Below are 26,292 nucleotides of genomic sequence, written 5' to 3'. Positions count from 1 at the left end.
TCATTTTAAAATTTAAATATAATGTAAAATTTAGTTCCTCAGTTATGCTAATCATATTTCTACTTCTTTAAAGCCGTATGTGGCTAATGGCTACTGTACTAGAATGTGCAGATAGAATTTAATGTCCTCCTAAACTGTGGTTGAAGAAACAGGTCAAAACAAAAGCATTTTCACATAAAAAGTGAATATTTACCATCAACAAACATCATTGAGGAAACTATTGAAAGATGTATCTCAGGAAGAAGGAAATGTAGCCCAAAAGGAAGAAGAATACTTCCAGAAGGAATGATAAGCAGAATAATTCATTAACTTGACAGTAACTCTAAATAGGCATTGGCTATATGAAAACATGAATAATAATGATGTCAAATTTAAAATTGTGAATAAAATAATGACATTTAGACTAGGATAGATGATAGAAGGCAAAACAGTTTAAGAGTTTGACTTATGAAAATGGTAGGTTTATTGACCATTTTTAGACCTTGCATAATCAAATATCCTTAAGATTTTGAAGGATAATCACAAAACAAAAAGAAATGTAAAACTTCCAATATGGTAGAACCTCATGCATGAGAAGGGAGACAAAGCACTGAACTTCAAACTGATTTCCTGGTTTTGTAAACCTTTGCAGGAAATATAGAAAGTTCTTATGGATTAAAAGCCTTTGAGTAAATCTTTGTATAGTCTGTGCAGCTTTTAAAAGACCAAATCCTAACTAGTCTCTTTATATTACATTCCTAATTATCCACAATCATAATTTTCTTGATTAACAGGATGTATCAGTTGTCTTGACAAGCTACATCTTGCCTTGCCTTTTTAAAGCCACAATGAACAGGTCCTTCAAGTTAAATGTGTTGGAGCCAGACAACATTACCCCATTTTCTCCCTGGAAACAAACTATAAAACATGAAATTAATATCTAGCATTCTTAAAATGAATAATGTCCCTTGCTTAACAAGTGTAACCACCCCCCACCCCCAGAAAATACACAGTCAATACACTGTTTTGATTTGAAATTTTTTTGGCTCTAGATGTGACAGACTATTTTATAAGATTAAAGTCATACAGGGCACCTGGGTGGCTCAGTAGGTTGAGCCTCCGACTTCAGCTCAGGTAATGATCTTGTGGTCGGTGAGTTCGAGCCCCACGTCGGGCTCTGTGCTGACAGCTCAGAGCCTGGAGCCTGCTTTGGATTCTGTGTCTCCCTCTCTGCCCCACCCCCTCTCTTCTCGTGCGCTCTCTCTGTCTCTCTCCCTCTCTCTCAAAAATAAACAAACATTAAAAAAAAAAACGCTTAAAGTCATACATTTATGAAGGAAAGTTGCTACAGATCATGCTTTCTAGCCTCATCCTAGGATGATAAATACGATTTTACTCACCATATATATTGTTTAAATTTTATAGTTACAGGATTTTTAAAAATATATATTGAGGTATAATATATATAGTAAAGAGCGTTATTCTTTTTCTTTTTTGTAACTGGATGTTTGTACCTCTTAATCGGCTTCACAAGAACATTATTGTTAATTGTACAGCCTGATAAATTTTATGAAAGTACACACCCATGTAACAACCACCCAGATCAAGATATAGAACATTTCCAGGACCTGATAATGTCTCCCTCATGCTTTCCTAGTCAATTATTTTTTTTTATAATGTTTATTTATTTTTGAGAGAGAGAAGGATCATGTGCAGGGGAGGGGCAGAGAGGAAGACACAGAATCCAAAGCTCCAGGTTCCAGTGGACAGCAGAATCCAACGCAGGGCTCAAACCCACCAACCAGGAGATCACGACCTGAGCAGAAGGGGGATGCTTAACCGACTGAGCCGCCCAGGCACCGCCTCCCTTTCTTTTTGAGTGTAGTTAACATACAATATTATATTAGTTTCAGGTATATAGCATGGTGATTCAACTTCTCTATATGTTATGCTATGCTCAACACAAATGTAGCTACCACCTGTTGCCATACAACACTCTTACAATGTTATTAAGTATACTGTGCTTTTTATTCCCATGACTTACTCATTCCATAACTGGAAGCCTGTATTTCCCACTTCCCATCACTAATTTGCCCATCCTCCACCTCCCTCCCTTCTGGCAGGCATCAGTTTATTCTCTGTATTTATAGATCTGATTCTGATTTTTTGTTTCTTTCTTTGTTTTTTAGTTTTCATATATGAGTGAAGTGATATGGTATGTGTCTTTCTTTTTCTGACATATTTCACTTAGCATAATACCCTCTAGGTCATGTTGTCACTAATGGCAAGATCTCATCCGTTTTGTGTCTGGGTAATATTCTGGGGTGTGTGTGTGTGTGTGTGTGTGTGTGTGTGCGCGTGCGCGCGTGCGCGCACGCACGCACCACATTTCCTTATCCATTTGTCTATCAGTGGTCACTTATGTTACTTCCATATCTTGGTTATTATAAATAATGCTACAGTAGACAGAGGAGTGCCTGTATCTTTTTGAATCAGTGTGTTCATTTTCTTTAGCTAAGTACCCAGTAGTGGAATTACTGGATCATATAGTGTTTCTATTTTTAATATTTTGAGGAACCTCCATACTATTCTCCACAGTGGCTGCACCAATTTACATTTCCACCAGTAATGCGTGGGGGGTTCCTTTTCTCCACATTATCCCAATGCTTGTTATTTCTTGTATGTTTTAACCATTCTGACAGGTGCAAGATGCTATCTTGCTGTAGTTTTGATTTGCATTTCCCTGCTGGTTAGTGATGTTGACCATGTTTTCATTTATGTGTTGGCCATCTGTATTTAGAAAATGTCTTTTCAGGTCGTCTGTCCATTTTGTAATAAGATTGTTTGGGTTTTTTTGGTGTTGAGTTGTATAATTTCTTTTTATATTTTGGATATTAACTTGTTATTGGTTATATCATTTGCAAATATCTTCTTTTCAGTAGGTTGGCTTTTTATTTGTTGATGGCTTCCTTTTCTATGCAAAACCTTTTTATTTTGATGTAGTCCCAAGAGTTTATTTTTGCTTTTGTTTCCCTTGCCTTAGAAAATATACTTAGAAAAATGTTGCTACATCTATGTCAAAGAAATTTTTCCCTGTGTTCTCTCTAGGATTTTTATGGTTCAGGTCTCAATCCATTTTGAATTTATTTTTGTGTATGGTGTAAGAAAGGTGTTTCTTCTTTTGCATGTAGCTGTCCAGTTATCCCAGCACCATTTGTTGAGGAGAGTCTTCCCAATTATTATATTCTTGCCTTCTTTGTTGTATATTAATTGGGCATGTAAGTATGGGTTTATTTCTTTTCCTAGATAATTCTTGGTTACCAAGAGTAATCATTATTATGGCATGTTACATAGATAGATTTTGCCTGAATTTAAACATCATACAAATAGAATCATACAATGTAAATTAAACTCTTTTCTATCTGATTTCTTTTAGTCAACATTTGAGGTTTAACATTCTATAACTAAGCTTTTTAAAGAAAGCATTCTACAATTAATTCTCTATTCCTGTTCTCAAATATAGAAATTTAAAAGGGGCTTTATGTCTTGTATCATTTAGTAACAGGTTAAGATTTTTACCTTCTCGGGGTGATGTGTATCAGTCATTCTTTACGTTTCCACAAGAAATGTTTCCTTTTGGAAATGGAACTGTTTACCATTCAAACATGCCTCCTTTTCCCTTTTCTCTTTGAGAAGGAAAAGTTCTTGAAAATATAAATAGGGAGGTTATATTTGAGGAGCAGCAGAGAATGGCATTAGTAAATACAAAAATATTTTTCATAAATAGCTTCAGATCATGGTTATGTGGAATCATGTCATCATAATTAAAGCCAGTTTCTCTCTGGAAAACTATATATTTCCTTCTTCTAGAAACCGAAAATATGCAGTAATCTTCATCGACCTTTTCATCCAGTTCTCCAGAGATAAAATAAATGCTAGTCACCCTTGATATTATTAGTTTTCCAGTCTTTGTATAAATTACAAGTCCTCGAAAGCAATTACAAGTTGCTGAGTTCATTCTTGAAAATGTGTAATCTTTTTTCCCCTGGTTTTATGCAGATAGCCGGAGTAGAAGAAGATGTTTTTTAGGAACTTGGAACTTTGTGTTGGGGGGAGAAAAAGTAAAACCTGCTATCTTATAATGGCCTTTACTATAAAATTCATTTCTGTTGCTAATTCCCTCCATTATACTTTAATTTGGCAAAATATAATGCAGCTACTATGTGATCTACAGAGACTGTCATGAAGTTGCTGGGTGGCAGTAGAAATGCCACTGTTTCAAGATTAGCACTTGGTTCCAAAATTGTTAAGCGAGCAATATAATCAAGGCTTTAAATAGACTTTACCATTCAAGATGCACATTTTTGCAACTACTTGAATGGAATGGTGAAATAAGATACGATTGATGTATTTTTTAAAAATTTTTTTAACGTTTATTTATTTTTTGAGACAGAGACAGAGCATGAACGGGGGAGGGTCAGAGAGAGAGGGAGACACAGAATCCGAAACAGTCTCCAGGCTCTGAGCTGTCGGCACAGAGCCCGACGCGGGGCTCGAACTCACAGACCTTGAGATCATGACCTAAGCCGAAGTCGGACGCTCAACTGACTAAGCCACCCAGGCGGCCCCGATTGATGTGTTTTAAGAAAGAAACCATTTTCAAGCAAATTTGTCTTTAAGAAGTCTACAGCGTGAAAGATTACATATGTAGGAAATAGTGCTGCTCTTGCCGTTTGGACCCTCCTTCAGGAAATAAAAATTGCTATTAGTCCCAGGATCTTTTGTAGGTACAAGCTGTATGCTTAATGACACATGCATATATCAGACAGGGTAGGGGATCAGAGTGCTCACCACAAGGCTTAAGGAGATACAACACAGATCCTGCGTTTCTAGAAAGTGTTGAAGAAGAAACAGAATGCATAGGAAGTTCATTTGTAGTTTGCTTTACTTTGGGAACAAGAAAGAAAAAAATAAAAGTTAACTTTATTAGGTGGGTAAGGCAATTTCTTTCTAAATGCACAGTGAGATCTTCAGTTTGATGCCATTTATTCAGCTTCTTCCTTATAAATAGAAAAGAACTATTTAGGTCTCACTTCCAATCTAAAGTTATTTATGACAGCCATTCTGCCTTTCTAACACAAAATGACTTTATTATAATTTGGATAAAATAGTTACTTGGTAACGCTTTCTGATTTGCCATATCTCTACCTCACTTGTGGCATAAAGCGGAAAAAAAAATTTTAAGCATTAGGGGAGAATATAAAGGTATACATACTCCTCTCATGATGTTCTTACTATCAGTTAGTTGACATAAAAATGAGGCAAGCACAAGAAGCAAGTTGATTGAGCCATGATACCATTTTACTGACTCTGTTAAGGGCAGTAGTTCTCATATGTGTGTCGGATCAACTGGTATGGTTATCCAAATCCCCAGGAAGCTTTTAGAAAATACTGTGTAGAATCCTGTGCCCTGTCTCCAGAATCCACACCAAAATCCTGTGACTTAGGAGACAGGAGGCTTGTGTACTTTCTTAATTACCCCAACCCTCCTAAGGCAGATACTTCGTAAATTTGGCTTTGTTTCAATATTCCGATTAACAAAACTGACACTTCCTTTGGATCATAGTTGGAAAAAATAACTGAAAATAATAAAGATTGGAGAATAAAATAAAGATCCAGAGTAATCTCTCAGTAAATAATTTAAAGTTCCAAAGAAAACTTTAGTTTTTTTGGAGGATTTTTTTTTCATAATGAAGCTCCAAAATAACCTCTTTTTGGTGACCAGCAAAATGTAAATTGATAAATTATGGTCATAACAGAACAGGGCAGAAGGACACCTTTAAAAGATTGCGGACCTGTAGTATAGAATTGGAATTGTAAACAAGTTCATTTTTTTCAAGTATCGTGATTGTATTATTATGATAGTATTATACTTGATCGCTAAGAAATTCATAGTTCATATCCTTAAATCACTTACATTCTAGAAAAAAATGTGTAAAAACAGTGTTACAAAAGCATTTTTTCAGTATTTTGACATATAATTTTTGGATTTGCAGGGGCTTTTTTGTTTTTGTTTTTGTTTTTAATTTTTTAAAAGTTTTTGAGAGAGCATGCAGGCAAGGGAGGGATGGAGGGAGGGAGGGAGAGAGAGAGAGAGAGAGGGAGAGAGAGAGAGAGAGAGAGGGAGAGAGAGAGAGAGAGAGAGAGAGAGAGAGAAAATTCCAAACAGGCTCCACACTGTCAGTGCAGAGCCCAACCTGGTGCTCAATCCCACAACCCTGGGATCATGACCTGAACCAAAATCAAAAGTCAAAACCTCAGCCAACTGAGCCACCCAGGCACCCTGGGTATGCAGGTTTTATTGATGAGCATAAAGAAAGTTGGTGGAAAAGGTAAACACCAAAGAAAAATGAAAAAGTAGGAACTTAACATATGAAAAGAATGAAGTGAGCAGCTTCCTCAGAATAAAGAATGAAAGAAGATGTGATAGGAACTGCTACTATTTCTTTCATGCTGTTTGGATCAGGTGGCCCGGAAATTTGCTGAAGTAGAGAGCAAATTCTTAAGACCAGTTTCCTTCTATACATATTGTCTAGCCATATATGCCCTGTTGCCTTTAATAATCGTAACCAATTTAGTTTTACTAATAGATTCTCTACATACCACCTTTGTTAAAATCAGATATCACTGGTGTTTTGTTAACAAGATGCATGATTTGGAATTACCTCAAGCATCTTACACGTACATAACAAAACAAAACTACTAGAAGTCTAATTGATCAGATGCCCTACCAAGATTCCAGTGGTTGTGGTTTGGATAGGTGGCTTACATGTGTTTAGTGTTTAAAAGCAAAAGAGAAAAATGAATGTGTGTACTTGTGTGAGTAAGTGTCATCATTAAGAAATAAAAATGTCTTTTTTTTCCTCTTCTATTGAAAAAAAACTCATAAAAATACATCAATTAGAGGGCCTGTCTGCATAATTTCATTTTATTGGCATGCTATAAAATTCTGTTACAAATAAAAATTTCTCAAACTGTATGCTGATACCATAGTTGATATGTGTACACATTCAAATTAACATCATCTAATAATTCATGTCATACCTTAAGGCAATCAATTTCACATGAGTAGTTTACTCAGGAAGTACAAAGTGTATTGATTATAAATTTGGGTTTAAAAAAATTTTTTTAATGTTTATTTAGTTTTGAGAGAGACAGAGACAGAATGCAAGTGGATTAGGGACAGAGAGAGAGGGAGACACAGAAGCAGAAGCAGGCTCCAGCCTATGAGCTGTCAGCACAGAGCCTGATGCAGGGCTCAAACTCAAGAGCTGTGAGATCATGACCTGAGCTGAAGTTGGTCGCTCAATCGACTGAGCCACCCAGGCGCCCCTGATTATAAAGTTTTAAACTAGGTTTCCTAAATTTGAGGTCTCTGCTAACTAGGAATACCATATAATAAATAAAACATTATAGAAGGTAGATTCCCCCAAGGAACTAAAGAAAAAAATAATATTTTATGATACCTTGTACTTTAAATCATCTCTATTTCTTATGACTTCTAAGTAAGAGATGCCAAAAAATTCCTAAAAATCTAATATTTTCTATTTTTCTGAAATTTACAGTACTTCTAATACAGGCACCTTCTTCCGTTGGAGAAAAAAAAAGCTAATAGGTGATAGAAGATGAACTTAAAAAAATTTTTTTTAATGTTTATTTGTTTTTGAGAGAGTGGGACGGTGTGAGCAAGGGAGGGGCAAAGAGCGAGGGAGACACAGAATCTGAAGCAGAGTCCAGGTCTGAGCTGTCAGCACAGAGCCTAACACAGGGCTCGAACCCACGAACCATGAGATCATGACCTGAGCCGAAGTCGGACGCTCAACCGACTGAGCCACCCAGGCACCCCGAGATGAACTTTAAATAGTGTCTTTTTATTAGATGTACTGTCTACGTCTGATATCTTCAGAGAAAAGACTTATTAAATAATAACAGCTACCACTTTTGTGTATGTGCTGCCAACATGAGCATAACAGCTACTACTTTTGTATTGTACTTTCTGTGTGCCAGGAACAGTTCTAAGGGCTTTTTCCATGAATCCTCACAACAACCTTACCTACCTGAAGAAGTTGAGGCACAGAGAGGCTAGGAAACTTATTTAAGATCACAGTATAAGCTGTAAAGGTCAAACCTAAGATATTAACCTAGGGATTCCGGCTTCAGTCCAAACTCCTAACCATTATACCATACTTCTGCTCTTAAATAAGACTACATCCTAAATTAACAGTCAGATACTAAAAGGAATGAAATGAAGCTTACAGCTGTCTGGTATGTTTCTAAGTCTCCTGGTTGAGTTTAGGGATTTTGATGATTAGCAAAGTCTGGGACCTATTGCACCAGAATATAAATTCTTGAGGACCAAAGGTTTGTAGGCATTTATTAAAAGAAAATATACGTGATGTAAACATTAATGTCTTTGAAGACACTATCATTATTAATGTACACTATATAGATGTCTTAATTCCCATTATTTACACAATTTGTTCAAAACAGGATTGCTGTTCTATTCTGATTCATATTAGAAAAACTGAAGTTTTGGGGCGCCTGGGTGGCTCAGTCGGTTGAGCGTCCAACTTTGGCTCAGGTCATGATCTCACAGCTCGTGAGAGTTGAGCCCCGCGTCAGGCTCTGTTCTGACAGCTCAGAGCCTGGAGCCTGCTTCTGCTTCTGTGTTTCCCTCTCTCTCTGCCCCTAACCTATTCTCATTCTGTCTCTGTCTCTCTCAAAAATAAATAAACATTAAAAAAAGTTTTTGTTAAAGAAGAACTGAAGTTTTAAAAAAGTAGTGACAAAATTTATGAGGTATCAAATTTTTAATTGGGAATTGATCTATAGGATAGACTGTAATTTCCAGTAAATCTTAAATAATTTATCACAAAGTTTTACTAATCAAGAAAATGTTGAAACATTCTAAACCAATTATTTTTTTCTGTTTGTGCATTGTTATACCAGATGATTTATCTAACAATGTCTATATTTGTATGCACATATGAACTGAATTTTTTAGAGAATTCTGTTTTATAGAATGAGTTCGTGAAATTCTTCGGAGTTTGGAACAGTGACCTCTGCAGAGATTTTTGCCAATCACTCTAACAGAACATTTGGAAGTAGGACTACAATTTCTGTATATATATTTAAATAGGGAAAGGGATTTTTCAGGTCAAAATGATGTTGTTGTTCTAAGTCTTTAGATGATTTCCTGATACTTTTATTTAGTTCTGTTATCGTTTGTGTTACCAGTTATGATCATTTCCCTCTTAATGCCGTAATTGAAAGGCTGAAAAATAAAATGAAGGGGACAATAGAAAGTAAGCTCCCTCAGGAGGAAAAAAAAGTGTGGATATGGGTCTTAGTTTAAGGGAACGTCAGAAAGAAGCTCTAAGTAAGATGCTTCTTTGCATATCAGATTTTTGCTTATTCCTAACTTTGCCTCTAGCTGCTTGAAATTCTGTTTAAGCAACTTTTTCTGTGGAATGTTGGTAAAAATCTATAAATAGAATCATTTGACTCCTGGAATCAGTTCACATCAGATTTACTGTTTCATAATAATAGCATTCTTGAGGATAATCATCACACAACTAAAACATTGTAGGACATCAAATTACAAGCTTCTGGAATTCCATTTTTAAATATTCTTTTGTTAGCATTCTGTGAAGGATTATGAATGCATTTGCTTTAAATTCTTTCCTTGTAGTTAGACCAGGACAGTGAATTACACTCATTTGAATCAGTACCCTTCCTCTCCTCACTTGTGGGTTTGCATGTGTGTATGTTTTGGGTGTTTGACAACAATGCAGTGTGTTGTTGCAGCTGCTTTAGTTTTATTACAAGACATTTAAAAAACACATTTGAAAACAATGAAAATAATCCGTGTCATTCCTTTATGTGTGTGTGTTTTCTAACAAGCAAAAATATGACCAACCTTAGTAATTCTGTTTCTCACTGCTCTCTACCATTTCTCTGCCCAAAGTTCTTGCTGTTCCTTGTACAAACTTAATAATTTCCTGGCCACGTGTCTTTACTTTGGCTGTTTCTTTTCCTTGGAATCTCCCCCTTAACCATGGTCAAATCTTATTCATATTAAACAGCCCCATATAAAACAAAGAAATTAATTCTTTCTTCATTGTAGTTAATTATGCTGCCTCTAATACTCCCTTTGTATTCTTTTTTCTCAGATACTCATGCTTTCTGTCTGTAATACTGTGGACTCTTGAGCAAATGACTTGTCATGTTGAGAAGATTATGTTTAAATGTGAATAGTGTTTATAATAATGGCATACTTTACATAAACACAAACCTGTTGTACAAAGTACAATTTGAAAGATAAAGTTCTTGCCAGAGTAACAGTAGTTTTGCTGACCTTGGTTGTGCTCATAAATAAATCTCTTAATTTCAGACCGTTAAGCGATTATGGATTGCTTTCACCTTTTACAGTTTCTATACTGTGCTACCCTGTCAAGGATAGGGTTAGTCTGTGGCCTGGGATGAGGAGGAGAGTAGCAAACTCTTTTGGGTCTAAGTGGACACCAGTATCCAGTATGGCAGGACAGAACATAGCCTTTAGATTTCCGATTGGCATTTATGCCTCTTGAGTTAGCTGTGATGTCCAATTATTTACAAATTCAAGTGGTAATAGATATACTAGAAATCATAATTCTGTCCCCCAAATAAGGCTGACAGGAATTAGATACGAGAGTTAGAATCCCAGCTTCTTCTCTTAGCTTTAGGATTAGAAACTGGGCAGCTGTTTGGAAAGACTAACAAAAAGAATTATTTAAAATAGTGAGGTGGAGATTGGGAGTGATGAGTGAAAGAAGTGTGAGAGGGAGATTACAATACCATGCTTGCAGAGATGCCCAAGAGAAGAACAACCTGTAGAAAAAAGACTGACAAGGGGCAGTCAGTCTTAATGTTGAAGTACCCCAGGGTACAATCCTTGTCCTTGATTTCTTTTCTATCTCAACTAATTTTTTGGTGAGTTTACCCAATCACAAGACGTTAAATACTGTCTAGTAGGCCAGTGACTCCCCAAATGTATGTCCAGTTCAGACCTTTTTCCCAGTTCCAAATCCAGCTGCCTACTTGATACAGATCTAGTAGATACTAAATGTAGCAGATCCCATTCCAACCACCATCTTGCAAGCCCTACCTCAGCAACCTGTGCCATCCTGTATCTTCTCTACCTCAGTTGATGACCCTCCATCTTTCCCATTACTAAGACCAAAATCTAGGAGTCATCCTGATTCTTCTCTTCCTCTTGCTTCACATCCAGTTTGTCAGGAAATTCTGTTGTCACTCCCTTTAAAATACATTCAGGTTTTAACAGGTTCTCCACCACCACCCCTACTGTTACTAAGATGGTTCTAGGCCATCAGTATCTCATATCAGATATTAGTGAATTGCCTTCCTTACTGGTCTCCTAGTGTTTGTTCCCTTTTATTGCTAATTTGAAAGGAATTGGTTGTGGACTGTTTTATAAATATCTGTGACATGGGAAATACCAGTATTTCGGATAGCATCATTTGGCAAAGAAAATATTGTTCTTCCTTGTTTGAGTTCTCTTTAGTTTGATTGTGTAATATTTGTGCATGAAATACACAAGAAGAAGCATTTAACAGAAAATGTGTAAAGTGGCTGTGAAAGACAACAATATACCTAGGTTTACCAGCTGCAATGATTCATTAAAACATACGTTACCTTAAGAATTGTGAGCCATGTTTTTAGCGGTCTGATATGTGATTGTGTAGGACTGTAAGGATCATTGGTCTGTAACTCAGCTTTGGTGCAACGTAAGATGTGCTGACTGATCAAAGGATACATTCAAGCACACTTTTCTCCCTTGACACAGTTATTAAAGACATGTTTCAGATTCATGAAAAATGCAGGAGAACATATAGTTGTCCTTTTAGTCTTCAAAAAAGGGATGAATTTTAATAGTTTACTTTTTATTTCATTTTATTCTGATGGTCAGAATCTTGACCATAGGTAGAGGTTTAAAAGTCAGAAAGGCTAGATGATTCAGTTCTAATAAAAGTTGTTTTCAGGAACGAATAGGTACTATAGGATGTTTAACAAACTGTGCCATAAACTCTGGCAATTTCTTATGATTTGACTTAGATATCAGTACAACCTGTTCAGATTGCATAATAGTGGCATTGGCAGTCACAGGTCTTTTGTGACTTTATAGCAGTTTCTTGAGTCTGTGATCCAGTTCACATAGCAGTTACCTTAAAACTAATATTAAATTCCTTTTGAAATGGGAGGACAAAATAAAATTCCCTCTAATAAGTATATTTTGTTGAGCCTAATGTATACCTTTACTTTTGGGAGAAGTCCTGCTAAAATCTAAGGAATTATTTTTTTCAAAAGATTTTTTAATTTTTTTCTTTATTTTGGAGAGACAAAGAGTGTAAGCAGGGGGTGGGGGAGGCAGAGAGAGAGAGAGAGAGAGAGAGAGAGAGAGAATCTTAAGCAGGCTCCCCACTCAGTGTGGAGCCCGATGCGAGGCTTGATCCCAAGATCCTAGGATCATGACCTGAGCCAAAACCAAGAATCAGACGCCCAACTGACTGAGCCACCCAGGTGCCCCTAAGGAATTTTTTTTTAATGCTTTTAAACATGAGCTCTTAGGCACCACACAGGCAAGCATTGAAACAAAAAATTGTTAGAGACCCCAATGATCACATTTGGTAGTACAGAAGCTGCCTGAAGTTCTGGTGAAATGAACAAACACAAACAAAACAAAAATTAGAATTCAGACAAATACATATTTTGATGCAAAACAAGAGACTTTCATATAGTTGAGACTTTGCTAATTCCAAATCTGATGAATGGTCAAAGAAATTATTTTTTATGTTTGACAACACTATAGTCTAAATCAGGAAATCTTACTTAGCATAGGGTCCATAAAAGGGCTGTAAGGAGATCCATGAATCTCTTTTGTGTACAGTTTTATATTTTTTATCCATTTCCATGAAAAAGAGACCATACTTTTCACCAGATCCTCAAAAGAATCCATGATCCCCCCAGAGTTTAAGAACTACTTGATCCTTGTGCACATTTGTATCACTGCGGTAAAGTTTTTGAACCACGTTTAATTCTCATGACTGGCAGTGAAAATCTGTATTTCTACTTTCTAAGGTTTACCATCTAAGTTTTAAAAGATTAAGTCCAATCAAGGTGGTGTTGCTGCTAATGCTAGTAGCAGCAGATACGTGAAACCCACTCTGTTTGTAGCATATTGATTTGGTGTTTGTCTCTGCACTTGGACACAATATGCATAGGCTGGGATAGTCATTTAAATGATCTATACTTTGATTATAATTTTAAGCAGTTTTTTTTTTCTTTTTATTCTATGTGGTTACAAACCAGTAAGCGTAGCTGATCCTGCTGCCCTTGGTTTCATCATTTCTCCATGGTCTCTGCTGTTGCTGCCATCTGGTAGTGTGTCCTTTACAGATCAAAATATTTCCGATCAGGATCTTCGCGCATTCACCGCACCAGAAGTTCTTCAAAATCAATCACTAACTTCTCTCTCGGATGTTGAAAAGGTAACTGTTAAGTGTTTTTAGCTTGGTTTTGTTTTTTTATTTTGGGTGGGGGTAGGAAAAGTAAAAGACCCGGGGCTACCCACCCTCCACCCTCTGAAAAAGAGCCACTGAATTTTAAATGATCATGTATTCCAAGAAGTGCGTATTTATTTTGTGTGAGAATAGTTTTATAAAAATTTATGGATCTAAGAAACAATATTTTTTATTAGTAAGGTGAGCCATTATTAAGTCATGTTTAAAAATACTAAATGCCTGCTGTGTTTAAAGCACTGTATTTGTGAGGAAGATGCAAAAATAACTAGAGAATTGATCCTGATCAATGTGTATAGAACAACCTGTAATATATGGATTAAAATAAATATACGGGGTAGACTATTTTAGAATGTTGGAAGAGGAGCAGTTAATTTTTAGCTTAAAATGATATCACAGGAAAGGTAGCATTTGTGTTGGGCTATGAAGAATGAGTAGAATTTAGAAAAGTAAAAATAAGTAGATGTGAACGTTCCACTAAGGTTGTTGGTATATGCAATGATAAGAGATAAAAAATTGTCCACTATGATAAGGGAATGTTTGGTTAGACTAGCTAACCTAGTCTAGTCTAGTCTAACTAGCTAGGCTAGAGCATTAGGTACCTGGAAGCCTGTGGTTAAAGAGAAGGAGACTATTAAATCAGAATAAAGAAGACTGAATACCAGTGCTTGAGACTTTCTTCTGAGGCATATTTTCAGGAGAGTGATTATGATGTGACTTGTGATTTTAGAGGGGAAGTTTGACAAAAGTGTGGATAACTAGATAAGATGAAAGATTATATAGGGATTGTATTATATAGGAATATATACAATATACAAAGTCTATACTACACACATCTATACACACATAACAAAATGTATAGGAATTGTGTAGAAATCTAATAAGGGACTTTTAATAATCTGGGGAAAGAGCTGAAAATCATGTGATGCCTTGGGAATATAAAGGCATGGATGAAAGGGATACAATGGAAGCAAAGCTCACAGTTTGACAATTCATTTGATGGAACAATTAAGAAGGAAAAGTTCATGATGGAAATATCCAGTCGAGGATGGCAATAGCATTGACATCAGAAGATCTCATTTCATTGTCAAGGCTATGAAAAAATTTATATAGTATATAGCAGGTTGTGATAATTTAGATATGGAACTTTGGAGAATTAAGAACTGGGTATGAATATTATTTCCCTTACATTATTCCACATAAGTGTAAAAACTAACATAATAATTTCCTGGTAGTAAAACCTAAAAGTTTGTGCATTTTTTTTTTTAATGTTTATTTATTTTTGAGAGAGAGACAGAATGCAAGTGGGTTAGGGGCAGACAGAGAGGGAGACACAGAATCCGAAACAGGCTCCAGGCTGCAAGCTGTCAGCACAGAGCCCGACGCGGGGCTTGAGCTCACAAGCCGCGAGATCATGACCTGAGCTGAAGTCGGCCGCTCAACCAACTGAGCCACCCAAGCGCCCCAAAAAGTTTGTGCATTTAAAATTTTGATATACATTGCCTAATTTCCATGTAAAAGGAATTGTACTAATTTATCCTTCCATCCTATCACTGTCAGTGAATGTTTCCCTTTTCAGAGAGGGAGAGAGAGAAGGAAAGAGGAGGAGAAAGTGTGTGTATTTGTGTATGTGTGTGTACGTGCACACATGTGTATTGATTAAGCTAGAAGAAGGCATCTTGATTTGAGCCATTGTGTTTCTAAAAGAAGACTAAATAGAATTGGTAGAAAATCCAGGTTTATCTACCCAGTTTATCTACTCCATGAACTGCTTAAGAATTTTGGGAGTGTTGGTCATTGTTATAGATCATGAGAGTATTCAAATGTACTGGTAGTGTTTTATTAAGCTGGATAGCATATATATAGTTATTTACTGTTATTATTTAAATAGCATGCATTCATTCTGTACATTCTGTGTCTGTGGTTCATTTAATAATAAACTTTTAAAAGATAGAAGGTAATTAGAACATTGGAAATAGGCATAGTGTGTGTGCAAATTATTTAACACTTGATATCTCTAGATCTTAATTGAACTCCAGGATATCTACAAACCAGTGAAATGGCAAACTAAGTTTTGCATGTTTGAGCATGTTCAGAGAAGGGTGTCCATAACTTTATCAGTCTCTCAAGTGGATCTGGTGACCTCTGCAATAGAGTAAAGCCATGGATGTCTTAGTTTTGAAAACTTCTACTGAATTATAATAGGGTTTTTTCAAATTATGAAAAGTTTTGCACAGTGGTTTATGAATTCTTTCTGGAAGGCATTTAAAATCCACAATAGAAGAAAAAAGTGCTTAGTAAAACTTTTAGGTGCACAAGTACCTTTCTAATTTGTGTAAGGCTTTCCCATTTTGCCCTGTGATGTCAGGATACCCAAACAAGTAAACTGCCTTGTGTTTAGGTTCAATTGTTAGAGCACATGGTTGAGAAAGTGATTGAAGCCTGCCTGTTAACTAGACTAAGTTTTAGGAGCCAGAGCTGAGATGGGATGGGTGTGTTATTGTTGCCATTACTGTGGTAAAGTTGATTTATTTGTGAATCTAATGGGAACTTCTGTTTACCTCATGCCTTAAAAGCTCCAGTGCAATTCTAAGTATGAAGAAAATCAAAGACAAGTTTTTTGATCCCATTCCTGTTTGCAATATAAGTATAAAGCAAAGGTCAGAGGAGTAGTCTTATATTCTAGTATTCTTTTTGGGGAGTGGAGCAAAAGGAATTACATTTATTTGACCACTAATGGCCAATAAATTCATGGAAACTTACTAATTTCACATTGTGGTGTGAAAATTAAAATCAAAAAGCACTATTCTAGTATTATGATTTTAATGGGGCAGGGGTGTACTGAAAAAGAGGACGGTAACTGCATTTCACAACTTTTATGAGTTAAGGATATGTCATTAACTAGTATGCAATACATTCTTGCTATTGATAGTATATAATATATCAATATTTTTTTAAATAATACTCGATGCCTAGCACAGTATTGTGAATAACAATGAGTATTTGGTAAGATCTTGATGCATAAAAATGTTTTCTTCATTCAATGGAACTTGTTTTGTAAACTGTATATGTACAGCTGTATGAAAAAATTTACCTCAACTACCAGCTCTATAAATAGGCACTTTCATTTATTTGCCTTAAAGTTTTACTTTTCAAGATAACATGCCTCTTTAAAAACTCGACAGGTTTATACAGGTCACACTAAGATTTTTGATCCTCTGGCTTTTCTGTCTTACTGGTAATGTTCACTTCCTGCTTGCATGGTACTTGCTGTGCTTAATTTGGCAGTTCTTTTGAAATCAATTTGATGGGATTGGAACCTGAGACAAATTCTTGTTGTGATTTGTCTTCAAGAATATTGATATACTCCAGGGATTTGTACTATATCCCTGATAAACTAAAGGAATCTTAGTTTAAGTGTTTATTGCCACTAATTTGTAATCTAAATATCAGGAATTGTGGCCCCTATCATCTCTGTTCTTCTTGAAAATCAAGGGTCATCTTTATAAGAACAATACTGGAAATTTGCTTCTCCAACCTTAGCAGAAGCTTCAACTGAACTTGTCAAAAAAGACCAGGGGCGCCTGGCTGGTTCAGTTGGTGGACTGTGTGACTTTTGATCTTGGGGTTGTAAGTTCGAGCCCCACATTTGGTAGAGATTACTTAAAAATAAAATCTTTAGGAGTGCCTGGATGGCTCAGTAGGTTAAGCATCCAAATCTTGATTTCAGCTCAGGTCGTGATCTCACAGTTTGTGGGATTGAGCCAGCATTGAGCTCTGCACTGACAGCACAGAACTTCCTTGGAATTCTCTCTCTTCTCTGTCTCTGCCCCTCCCCCTGCCCATGCACGCGCTCTCACTCTCTCTCTCAAAATAAATAAACATTATAATTAATTAATTAATTAATTAAATCTTAAAAAGAAGACCGAATATCTTTACCCCCATTATACTATACTTACTCCATATTAAATCTTATTAATGCATCCTTTCTCCCCTCCTTCTCATTTGTTTATTCATTCACCCATAAATTTGATAAGTATACTTATTATATGACAGGCACTATGCAGATCACTAAAGAAGAAACTCCAGGACTGTCTAGTACCAGAGTCCAATATGCAGTAACACAATTAGATTGAAAACTTTAAATACTGGGGTTGTGGAGATGTCTACCTCACACCTACTAGGATGGCAACTATCAAAAGAACAGAAAATAGTGTTAATCAAGGATGCAGAGAAATTGGAACCTTTGTGCACTGTTTTTAGGAATGTAAAATGATGCAACCAATATAGAAAATAGTACAGAGTTTCCTGTGTGATTACTGTGTAATCCAATAATCTCACCTCTAGGTACATATCCAAAAGAATTCAAAGCAAGATCTTGAAGAGATAGTTGCACACCCATGTTTATTGCAGCTGTATTCTTAATACCCAAGAAGTTGAAGCAACTCAAATTTCCATTGATGGATGAATGGATAAAGAAAATGTGGCATGGGTAAATGTGGCAGGGGTAACTCAGTCGTTTAAGCATCCGTCTTCGATTCAGGTCATGATCTTGCGGTTCATGAGTTCAAGACCCACATCGGATTCTGCTGACAGCTCAGAGCCTGGAGCCTGCTTCAGATTCCATGTCTCCCCCTGTCTCTTCCCCTCCACCACTCACGCTCTGTCTCTCTCTCAAAGATGAACATTTAAAAAAAAATGTGGCATATACATCCAATGGAGTATTATGCAGCCTTTAAAAAGAAGGATATCCTGTCACATGCTGCAACATGGGTGACCCTTTGGACATTATGCTAAACAAATAAGCCAATCACAAAAAGACAAATACTCTCTGATTATACTCATGTTACATATATAAACTAGTCAGACCTTAGAAACAGAAAGTAGAAATGTAGTTACCCAAGGCTGGTGAGTGGCTGAAGGAGGAATTTATGTTTAGTATATACAGAGTTTCAGTTTTGCAAGATAAAAAACTTTGAGAGATCTGGCATACAACAAAGTGAATATGCTAAAACTGCTGAACTGTACACTTAAAAATGATTAAAATGGTAAATTTAATGTTATATTTTGTACCACAATTTTTTTAAAGAGTCAAATGCTATGGTTGTGATAGGTACGGAGCTCTATACAAATTTAGTTCTTTTTATTTTTTTTTTAATTTTAATTTTTTTTTTTACTGTTTTTATTTATTTTTGAGGCAGAGAGAGACAGAGCATGAGTGGGGGAGGGGCAGAGACAGAGGGAGACACAGAATCGGAAGCAGGCTCCAGGCTCTGACCTGTCAGCACAGAGCCTGACACGGGGCTCGAACTCACGGAGTGTGAGATCATGACCTGAGCTGAAGTCAGACGCTCAACCGACTGAGCCACCCAGGCACCCCTAAATTTAGTTCTTTTTAAAGTATCATCACCTCAATATACCATGTTCCACTAGCTAATAAACTAATCTCTGATAATATGTTATTCAGAGCTAATGGCATTATGTGGTACTCTTGTCAGGTAATATAGTTTCATCATATTAGTCTTTTAGTATATAGGGTCTTATATACTTGAATAATTCTTATGATGGAAACTTAAACCATGAAAGACAGACACAGGAGACCGAAATAGACCCTGAAATATCCCATTTCAGCAGATTCCTGAGGCCAGTCTATAATGAGTGGGTCTCCTTCAGATACTCATGGTCTGTAGTGTATATAAACTAATGTTTCAAGCCCTACAATAGCTTAGAGTAAACTAAGTTGTCAGATAGGTTAAGATAGTAGTATCTATCAGAAACTAGCTGAATGTACTTCTCAAATATCTAAAGTGTGGTAAGATGTAGAAGGTAATGGGTGAGGGGAACAGGTTAATTTTAAAACTAGAAAATGCCAACCTGCTGATTTGAGATTTCAAAATAATTGGGGGCCGTGGGGAGGTACCCCCTCCCAGGAAGTATAGAAAGAAAAGAAGAGTTATGACCAAGTAAATTTTTACAATTGTTTTATATATTGGGATCCTAACCCATGATACCCTTCAAAGTCAAAGGAATGGATTCAGGAGGCCATTAAAATTTTTTTAATTATATGCCAAGAAAATATGAATACATATATTTTTCTGGATAGAGGGCTCTTGGCTTTTATCAGATTCTTGTTTATTTTTATTTATTTTTTATATGAAATTTATTGTCAAATTGGTTTCCTCTTTTTTAAAGGCTAAACATCCATGACTATCTGCCGCTAGCTCCCAAACTTATGTATCTTTTTTTTTTTTAATGCTTATTCATTTTTTCAGAGACAGAGCATGAGCAGGGGAGGGGCACAGAGAGAGGGAGACACAGAATCTGAAGCAGGCTCCAGGCTATGAGCTGTCAGCACAGAGCCTGATGCAGGTCTTGAACCCACAAACTGCAAGATCATGACCCGAGCCAATATCGAACACCCAACCAACTGAGCCACCCAGGCACCCCTCAAGTTTATATATCTTTAACACAAAGCTCTTTAATTTAAATATACAGCCACATGTTAGATATATTCACCAGAATGTCCCACAGGCATCTCAGACTCACTAGATCTGAAACTAAATATCTTTTCACACACTGGAAGCTTTCCCCTCTTTTGTGTGCTCCCTGTAAATAAATGGGCCATCATTTCCCCAGTTTGCAAGAAAGACTCTTAAGATGTCATTCTTAACTTTTCATTCACTTCAGGCCCTCGTTCCTAAATCTAGTCAGTGATTAATTCCTATTGATTCTAATTCTTCAGTGTCTCTCACATCCATCTATTTCCGTTAGTCCTCAGTGCCTCTACTTTGTCCAGTCCATCATGAATGACCAGTGCTGCAAAAACTTTCTAATAATCTCCCTGCCTCCAGTCTTGCCCCTGGCCAGTTCATTCTTTAAACTAGCCAGTGCATTTTTGAAAACTCATATTTGATATTGTCCCTTTGCTGCTTAAAATTATTCAGATTCTTGGGGCACCTGAGTGGCTCAGTCGGTTAAGCATCCAACTTTGGCTCAGGTCATGATCTTGCAGTTCGTGGGTTCGAGCCCTGCGTTGGGCTCTCTGCTGTCAGTGCAGAGCCCACTTTGGATCCTCTCTCCCTTTCTTTCTGTCTCTCTCTCTCTCTCTCTCTCTCTCTCTCCATCTCAAAAATAAATAAACATTAAAAAAATGTTTAGATCTGCATTTCACTTGAAGAAACTTTAGACTCCTTACCATGGTCTTTGAGGGTACACTACACCAGCCTTCTCTGGATTTACTTCAATGTCTTGGATGTGCTAAGTGCTTTCTTTCTTCTTAGTCTTTGCACATTCCTTTCCTCCAGCCTCGAATACTCTTTCACACCATCTCAGCTCTTGCTTCATCTCCTCATTGTCTGGCTAACTTTTCCTGTAAATCTAAAGTTTTCTCTTACACTAATTGTACTCTCTTGTACACCACATTATCTTGTCCTGGTTACTGAAGTAGAAGGTTTGAGATGGAAGGGACCCTGTCTCATTATTATAATACTCATTATTATATCGCCTCTGCTCTATGCTGGTGGTTCTCAAAGTGTTGTCTCCCAGCCATCAGCATCAGCATCATATGGGAACTTGTTAGAAAAGCAAGTTTTCAGGGGCACCTGGGTGGCTCAGTTGGTTGAGCAACAGACATCAGCTCGGGTCATACTCTCACAGTTTGTGAGTTTGAGCCCCACATCAGTCTTGCTACTATCAGCACAGAGCCCGCTGTAGATCTTCTGTTCCCCTCTCCCTCTCTGTCTCTCCCCCACTCACACTCTCATGCTCAAAAATAAATAAAACATTCTTTAAAAAAATTTTTTTTAAAAGAAAAGCAAGTTTTCAGACCCCACACCAAATCTACTAAATCAGAGACCACAGAGGTAGGACCCTTATCTGTGTTTTACCACATGATTCTGATCTGTGATAAAGTTGAAGAACCATTGCTGCACTCCCTATCTGCCTCTTAGGAGATGCTCAGAATTTGTTGAGTGAGCAGAAACAATTAAGGATTTTTTTTTCACCCAAAGATATTTATGCTTTATTGCTATTAAATAGAGAGCCACAAAATCTCAAGGGGTTTTGCTAAAAGGAGCTATGTAGCCCATATAAAGCAGTTCTTATTTCTTCAGAGAGATCACTGGGTGGGAGAGATCTGCATATCAGACTGTAGTATCTTACCCAGTGTTTTATGGTCAGTGAGCCAAAGCTTTGAAGACTTTCCAGCTCCTCTTTACAGAATGGATGTAGAGGTAGAGGGTATTCTTTGAGCCTTCTCAGTGATGACTGTTTCATTATTATCCCATTTTATTTTTCAACAAATATTTATCAAATTTGGGTTCTGAGTAAAATTTCTGGCTTTGTCACTTGAAAGATGTGTGACCACATGCAACTTGCTTACTGTTCTATGCCTCAGGTGACTTATATATAAAGAGACGATGATAGTACTTGCTTCATAGTGTTATTAGAAAGTTAAATAAAATAGTACTTAAAACAGTAGTCAGCACAGAGTAAGCACCCACTAAATATTATCTATCTCTATTATATGTCAAGTGTTATTCAAGGTCCTGGGATAGAGTAGTGAATAGGACAAAGTCTTTCCACTGATAGAGATTACATTCCAGCCCATTATAACTAACTGTAAAGATAAAAACACATTTTTGTTCCCCATCAGTTATATTAACTAGCTCACTCAAGTGCCCTCCTGTCCATGCACGTTTTCTTTGTATCTTTATCTCTGACTCTTCCCTTTTCACATATCCACTTAATTGCCTAAATTTCTTAAGTCCAGTTCCCAAGCCTAGCCATCCTTGTCCTTTCCAATGCCAAAGGCCTGAAAACTAGGATAACTGATGGTAAGTTCCAGTCTGAAAGCCAGCAGGCCTGAGACCCAGAAGAGCTGATGTTCAAGTCCAAAGGCAAGAAAAAAGCTGAGCACCTGGGTGGCTCAGTTGGTTAAGCATCCAATTCTTGATTTCCACTCAGGTCATGATCTCACGATTTCTGGGATCTAGCCCCATGTCCGGCTCTATGCTGACAGCCAGAGCCTGCTTGGGATTCTCAGTCTTCCTCTCTCTCTGCCCCTCCCCCACTCATGTACGCTTTCTCGCTCTCACTCTCTCTGTCACTCAAAATAAATAAACATTAAAAAAAAATTTTTTTTAAGCTTATGTCCTAGTTCAAAGACAGTCTCACAGAAAGATATTTTCTATTCCTCAGGAACGGGTAAACCATTTTATTCTGTTCAGCCTTCAGATGATTGGATGAGGCCCACCCACAATAGAAGAGCAATCTACTTTACTCAGTCTACTTAATTAAGTGTTCATATTATCCAAAAAACTCTCACAAAAATTCCCAAAATATTTAAACAACTATCTAGGCATCCTGTGGTCCAGTCAGGTTGATACATAAAATCAATCATTATAATATATACATAGATGATCAGCAGGTATACAGTTTTATAACCTAATTTTAATAATTGTGCTACTAACTTTATATAGTCATTTATAAAAATTAATATATAGTAACTCATTTGGCATATTAAGAAGTAAATATAATAAAGAATCTTAGAGTACTATCTCAGAATCGCAAATCAATATTAACGTGTTAAAAGAAATATATTTGAATATGTAACTAGTTTTTTATGCTAAAGCCATGAAGTATTTTTCATATATGTGGGATTCACATAAGAGGTTCTTTGAAAAGGAACCGAAACTGAAATATGCCAATAGCCTGCACTATGCTGTCTTGAACTTAATGTACATTTAATTAAGTCCAGCAGGTATGAATTGAATATCTACTGTGTACAAGTTCTGTGTTAGTAGTTGAGAGATATACTAAGCTATGTAAAAAACGCTTCCTCCAGGAAGACAAACATGGACACATCTTAATTATATTACAGGCAGTATTAGTTAACTGTTTTATTAGAGATGCAAATGAAATATATCTGTACGTGCAAGAGAGAATGCTTTATCCTGTTTGGGAAAATTTATATGGCATACATCTCTCGACCATCAGTAATATGTAGGAATTTTATTGACAGATGGAAAAAAATTCTTAGTAGAAAGAACTGCTCAAGAAAAATTGAGAGAAGGTTTTATTTTGCCAACAGAAAATTATTTCGTAGTGCTGAAGTGTTTAGGTTGTAATCGGTGGAGGAGTATTACAGAGGAAAACTTATAAATCTGTCTGGAAAATGGAAATGGAGGCAAGTCAGACTGACTCTTGTTTATCATTATAAAAAATTGGGATTTTTTTTTTAAGATGGGAGCTATGAAAGTATTTGAAAAGAGGAACAACTTTTCTAATCTGTGATTTGGAGTAAATTAGGAGGCAAAGTTAGAGTAGGTTAAAGTGCTGTGAGGTTATAAAGAGCCAGTTTTATTTGTGCATACCTCACCTATTTCTAAAGAGGATTTGACACAGTTTCCAGAATTAAAAAATAAAAATGAGAAAATAAGAGCAAAGTAAAAATAAAGACAAGAAAATAAGATGATGTTGGAATAAGATTGGTGAAAAAAAATACACATAGTAAGGAGCGCCTGGGTGGCCCAGTCAGTTAAGCACCCGACTTCGGCTCAGGTCATGATCTCGTGGTTCTTGGCTTTGAGCCCCACGTCGGGCTCTGTGCTGACAGCTCAGAGCCTGGAGCCTGTTTCAGATTCTGTGTCTCCCTCTCTCTCTGGCCCTCCACTGCTCACACTGTGTCCCTCTGTGTCTCTCAAAAATGAATAAACGCTAACAAAATTTTTTTTTTAAAAATACGCATAGTAAGATTACACAGTATTGATAGAGATGGCCTAAAAGTTTAGCTCTAAATTTCTTCACAGGAGGAAAAAATGGGAAATGATTACTTATAGGATTAACTGTCCTCACTTTCATCTTGCTTCCTGTCTCACAGGAAAGAAGTAGAAGCAGTCAGAAGAAACTTTTCCCAGGGTCTCACTACCAGATTACTCAGCTAAATTCCCACAGTCTCTGCCTCCTTGCTACAGTTGAGCCACCCTGTGCTTCTCTGTCCCGCCAACTCCTTCCCTGGTGCTGTACCTTCCACCCTCTCCCACTTACTTAACAGTGCTCTCCCAGCAACCTTGCTCTCTCTTCTGCACTTCCAGTTTTCCCTGTTGGATCACTTGTATCAGCAAAAAAATGTGTTGTTATTTTTTTAATCTTTAAGAAGCAAACAAACAATGCAAGTAAAATCTTTTTTCACCCAACGTCTTCCTCCACATACTACCCCATCCATTCTTAGTAAGAAAAATGCTAATCAAAATTTCAATTAAAAAAAATTTTTTTCGGTGAGATTTTTTTTCCCGTTTCAGATTGGCAAAAATCTAGATCTTTGTAGCACATACTATAGACAAAAAAATTTTTTGTGAAAAAAAATCTCTTACATGTTGCTGGTAGAAATGCAAAATACTACAACTTCTTTGTAGGAGAATTCAACAATGTGTATGAAAATTACAGATCATTTACTCTTTTATTCATAATCTCTGAGAACCAAGTCAAGAGAAATACCTGCATGTACAAAATGACATCACCCATATCTCTTGTTAAATTAAAAATGCAAGTGCAGAGTAATTTTAAAGTTTCTGACATTTTATAAAAGGGGAAAAATTAAAAGATGTATCTGTGGGGTGCCTGGCTGGCTCAGTCTGTACAGCATGTGACTCTTGATCTTGGATTCAGGAATTTGAGCCCCACCTTAGTCATAGAGATTATTTAGTTTTAAAAAGAAAGGAGAATACTCTGGTTTCTCTTCAGATCTAATAAATCTTTCACCTTTTATTTAAAAAAAAAAGAAATATACAGTATTAGTGTGAGTTTACATAAAGAAACTTTAAAACAAATAAGAACTAATAAAATTATTGACAGATGATAGGCTAGGAAATAAAGGGGGAAATTTATTCTGATCATTTCTAGTCTTATTTTCTATTTTAAGTTCTTAACATACGTTTATGCAAAGTACGAAATGATTAATTTCTCAAATCACATGTTATACTTTATCTGGGACAAAAAGTCATGAATATATAGTACTTGCTAATTTTTTTAGTACTCGCTAAAGTTTTAAATTTTATTTTACGATAATATGATTTTTAAAATTCTATTCCTAGATCCATATTTATTCTCTTGGAATGACATTGTATTGGGGAGCTGATCATGAAGTGCCTCAGAGCCAAGTAAGTCAAATTGTCACATCTGTACAACTTCACCCTTTTTAGAAAGTTCTTCCCTGTATTTATATGTTCTACAGCATATTATCAGGCATACCAGCATTTCTATGCTGTTCCATTAATAATGTCATACTCTCAGAAGGAAATAATAAAATTCTAAAGACAATTATTGCTCTCAGAATGTTCTTGGAATTGTATCAGTTGCTACCCAGGTTTCAACCATTTAGTCTGTGAAATGTAGTGGCCTCTTCAAAAATTACAGCAAGTCCACATAATTTCTTCTAATTTAATGACTTATAAGAATGATTGTAGATGTTGATGATTTCATTCTTGAACTAAAGTGATAACCTTTTTTGATGCAGAAGCATAGGAATAATAGATCTCAAAGTATATACTTCATTACTTTTTTTTTCTTGTCCCTTCAAAAGTATACTTCGCTAAGCCTATGGCAGCAAACACCAATATTAAAACAACACTTTCTGAAGTCTTAGGCTCCAATGACCATTGGGCTGTTTCTAGTCCTT

At 36.4% G+C, this 26,292-nt stretch overlaps 1 protein-coding gene across 7 annotated transcripts in view; it reads left to right on the top strand.

The window, feature by feature from the left end:
- Positions 1–26,292, top strand: part of PTPN13 (protein tyrosine phosphatase non-receptor type 13) — a 223,551-nt gene that overhangs the window by 73,320 nt on the left and 123,939 nt on the right. For all 7 annotated transcript variants that reach the window (XM_027060249.2, XM_027060259.2, XM_027060255.2 and 4 more), the window contains exons 3-4: positions 13,408–13,586; positions 25,709–25,774. In XM_027060249.2, the coding sequence (XP_026916050.2) occupies positions 13,408–13,586; positions 25,709–25,774 (245 nt within the window). The remainder of the gene's footprint in view (positions 1–13,407; positions 13,587–25,708; positions 25,775–26,292) is intronic.

Source organism: Acinonyx jubatus, chromosome B1, assembly GCF_027475565.1.
Source record: "Acinonyx jubatus isolate Ajub_Pintada_27869175 chromosome B1, VMU_Ajub_asm_v1.0, whole genome shotgun sequence".
NCBI lineage: Eukaryota > Metazoa > Chordata > Mammalia > Carnivora > Felidae > Acinonyx > Acinonyx jubatus.
This window is presented reverse-complemented; position numbering and strand designations above follow the sequence as displayed.